This window comes from Lolium perenne, chromosome 1 (genome assembly GCF_019359855.2).
Source record: "Lolium perenne isolate Kyuss_39 chromosome 1, Kyuss_2.0, whole genome shotgun sequence".
In the NCBI taxonomy this organism is placed as follows: Eukaryota; Viridiplantae; Streptophyta; class Magnoliopsida; order Poales; family Poaceae; genus Lolium; species Lolium perenne.
In genome coordinates, this window is record NC_067244.2 from 76,656,681 (window position 1) to 76,659,541 (window position 2,861).

A 2,861-nucleotide genomic window follows, 5' to 3' on the forward strand; every position below is an offset into this window, starting at 1 on the left:
TACGCTGAGAAGTGGAACCTGGCGGACCTGTCCCCGGCCACCCGCAGCTCGAGCAAGGAGAAGCTACCGGTTGCTGACCCTTCCGGCCCGCAGAGCTCTGCACAACACCTGAGCCGGCTTAAACGCACCGTCAAAGAGTTCGACCTCGCGTGGCACGACGTTAGCGGCAACGTGGTGGTAAGTTCCACATCCAAAACTTTTTTCTCTATCAACAACGCCGGTTTTCAATCTCTTAACTTATATATATATCCTTGTAGTCCCCGAGTTTCGGGTTAAGTACGTAGTTCTTAGCGCGAAACTTTGCTGAAACAAAAAACCGGCATAGCCAGTCCCCGAGTTTCGGGTTGAGCACGCAGTTCTTAGCGCGAAACTTTCTGAAACAAAAAACCGGCATAGCCAGTCCCCGAGTTTCGGGTTGAGCACGCAGTTCTTAGCGCGAAACTTTTTTGATTGCCGGCATAGCCTTACCGGCATCTCTCCTTTGGATAGGGCACGCTAGACAGCCGGAAGCAGCTCTTCGAGGAGCTTCTGTGGGAGCACCAGTTCCTTTTCGAGGCCCACAGCAAGTGCCAAGGTGAGTTTCGATCTTCCGGCCTCTTTTCGTACCGGCTGCTTGATGTATATTCATAAGTTCTTTGTATAGCTGCCCTTCTGGTAGCCTCCTCTGAGGACTTCTCCGCCCAGCTCTCCACGCTTAAAGGTAGAATTTCCTTGCTCACTCTATTTTTCCACTTTTGAATCTACCGGTTTCTTTTTGCTAATCCTTTGTTCTTCCGGATTATAGCTGAAAAGGAGCAGCTCGCCCTCGAGCACCGCAAGGCCCTGGACGCTCAGGAGAAAATCTCTTCTGAGCTGAAAGATAAGCTTGTGCAAGCTGAACTCTGGCACGCGCGGGAGCTCAAGGAGGCCCAGGCTGCTGCTGAAACCAAGCTGGACGGATCGCTGAAGGATTTCACTGATGCGAGCGCGCAGCTGCGGAAGGAGATGGAGGAGGAGACCCGGCTGCGGAAGGAGGCGCAAGCCCGGAACGCCACCCTCACCACGGACCAGGTTGAGTATGATCGGTTGGTCGTTCAAGCTGATACGCTGGCCCTCAGTAAGGCTTTTTTCTTTTCCTTTTTTGCTTATAAGCTTATATCTTCTGGCAGTATATCCTTATGCCGGTTCCTTTTTTCTTTCCCTTTGTTTCCTTGCAGACCTCTTCCCGGAGTCTCAGCCGCACGCGTTCAAGAAGGTAGCAGAGCGCAGGGCCGAGCAATCTCTGAGCAACCCGGATGCGCCCTGGGACGCCTACGACCATCTTGTCGCATTGGCCGCCCGGATCTCCCACATGAGGTGTGTGGACCAGAATCTGGTCGATCTGCCGGATTTGGCCATACAACTCTTCAAGGTCCTGTGGCCCGGGGAAGTGCCACCGATAGACCTGACGCTCCTCTCCAACCGTCTTAAAGACGTCGGCAAGAGGTTCAGCGACTGGCGGCGCTCATCTGCCCGTGCCGGAGCTGACGCAGCGCTTCGCGTTGCCTGCTCTTGGTACGAGGATCTGGACCTCGACGCCCTCCACAGCTTGCGCGGCAGTGCGCCTACCGACACCGATCCCGCCAAGACTACGAAGCGCAAGGACCGTGCGTACCGGATCGCCCAGTCCGCTGCTACCAGCACCTTCATCCCTCCTCCTGCTGACTTAGCAGATGAACTATCTGGTGATGAGGAGGAGGAGGATGCCGGCAAGGACGAGGAGGAGGCCCCAGTAGAGGGCGTCGTCCCAGACCAAGCCCCGGAAGCTCCCGCTTCCTGAAGTATCTCGCTCTGTCTACTTACCACACCTGTTGCTTTAAAACAATATTCATTAAATTCTCCCCCGGTGTGCTGGGGTGTTTGATGTAAAACAATATCTGTTATGTCCTTTTGGTTTTGGTACACCTTATTATGCCGGTATCTTATATGATATGCCGGTAACTTATTAAGTTATGTTGATATGCTATCTTAGCAATTTGCCTTTGTTGTCTTGCTTTGATCTTGCACAGTGAAGATTCTGCATCCAATCTGATACACACTTGGTTCTTTTGCTTTGGCTCTACCTACCTCTCTGGGGTTTTTTGGCGTATGAGTCACAAAGTTCTTTTGCCAAGCAAGCACTTTCTTGAACTTAGAAAAATTCGAATTACTTTCCTCGGATTACTTGTTCCCAATTTCCCTTCGGATTTTTCACGTGTTTGGGTCCTTCCGGTTTATCTTGCTTGCCACGAAGCCGGGTTTCGGACAGCAGCAAGTCGAAGACTCCGGTAGGTTTAGCACGTTACTAGATCGGAAAAGATATTGTCCAACCAGTAAACCGGTATACTGAAAAAATTAACACATTGCATGCAATTCCGGTAGAGGCAGTCCCCGAGTCTCACTCGAGGTGCCGGTATCTTTTATTCATAGAAAATAAGGTACAAAAAAGGAAGGGATTTCTATTTTCGTGCCCTCGGGTCCTTAGTTGTACTCAGTTTTAACCAGCTCCTTAGTTTTTCCTCAGTTTTCTCCAAGCCCATGTTTGAAACCCGCAGAAGCAGCTCAGACGGCAGGATTCCCGTTTAGTTGACCGTTATGTCACGTGTGGGGCCGCGTCGTGTGGGGCCGGTAGAAAGGGACCGCGTGGGATAGGACGAGACCGCGTTTGGTTGCGCACGTGAGCAGGAGCTGGGTTCTGTCTCTCTCGGCCCCAAATTGGCATTATTAAGAGCACCTTTTTCCCCTCTTTTCTCTCTGTCCTTTTCACCAAATAAGTATCAAATCTAGAGAAGTTTGCATTTCTATCTTTCTTCAAATATTTGTGCCTTTTGGCCCTCGTTGTTTGCCCAATATGGCAGCAAATC

The 2,861-nt window shown here is 51.2% G+C and overlaps 1 protein-coding gene across 1 annotated transcript; it reads left to right on the forward strand.

The window, feature by feature from the left end:
* The first annotated feature begins 616 nt into the window (after positions 1-616).
* LOC127340918 (uncharacterized) lies at positions 617-1,972 on the forward strand. The gene is made up of 4 exons (XM_071822338.1): positions 617-637; positions 685-700; positions 785-1,096; positions 1,197-1,972. Exons 1-4 carry the CDS (start codon positions 617-619, stop codon positions 1,796-1,798), a joined length of 951 nt encoding a protein of 316 aa, XP_071678439.1. The 3' UTR covers positions 1,799-1,972.
* The last annotated feature ends 889 nt before the right edge of the window (positions 1,973-2,861 follow it).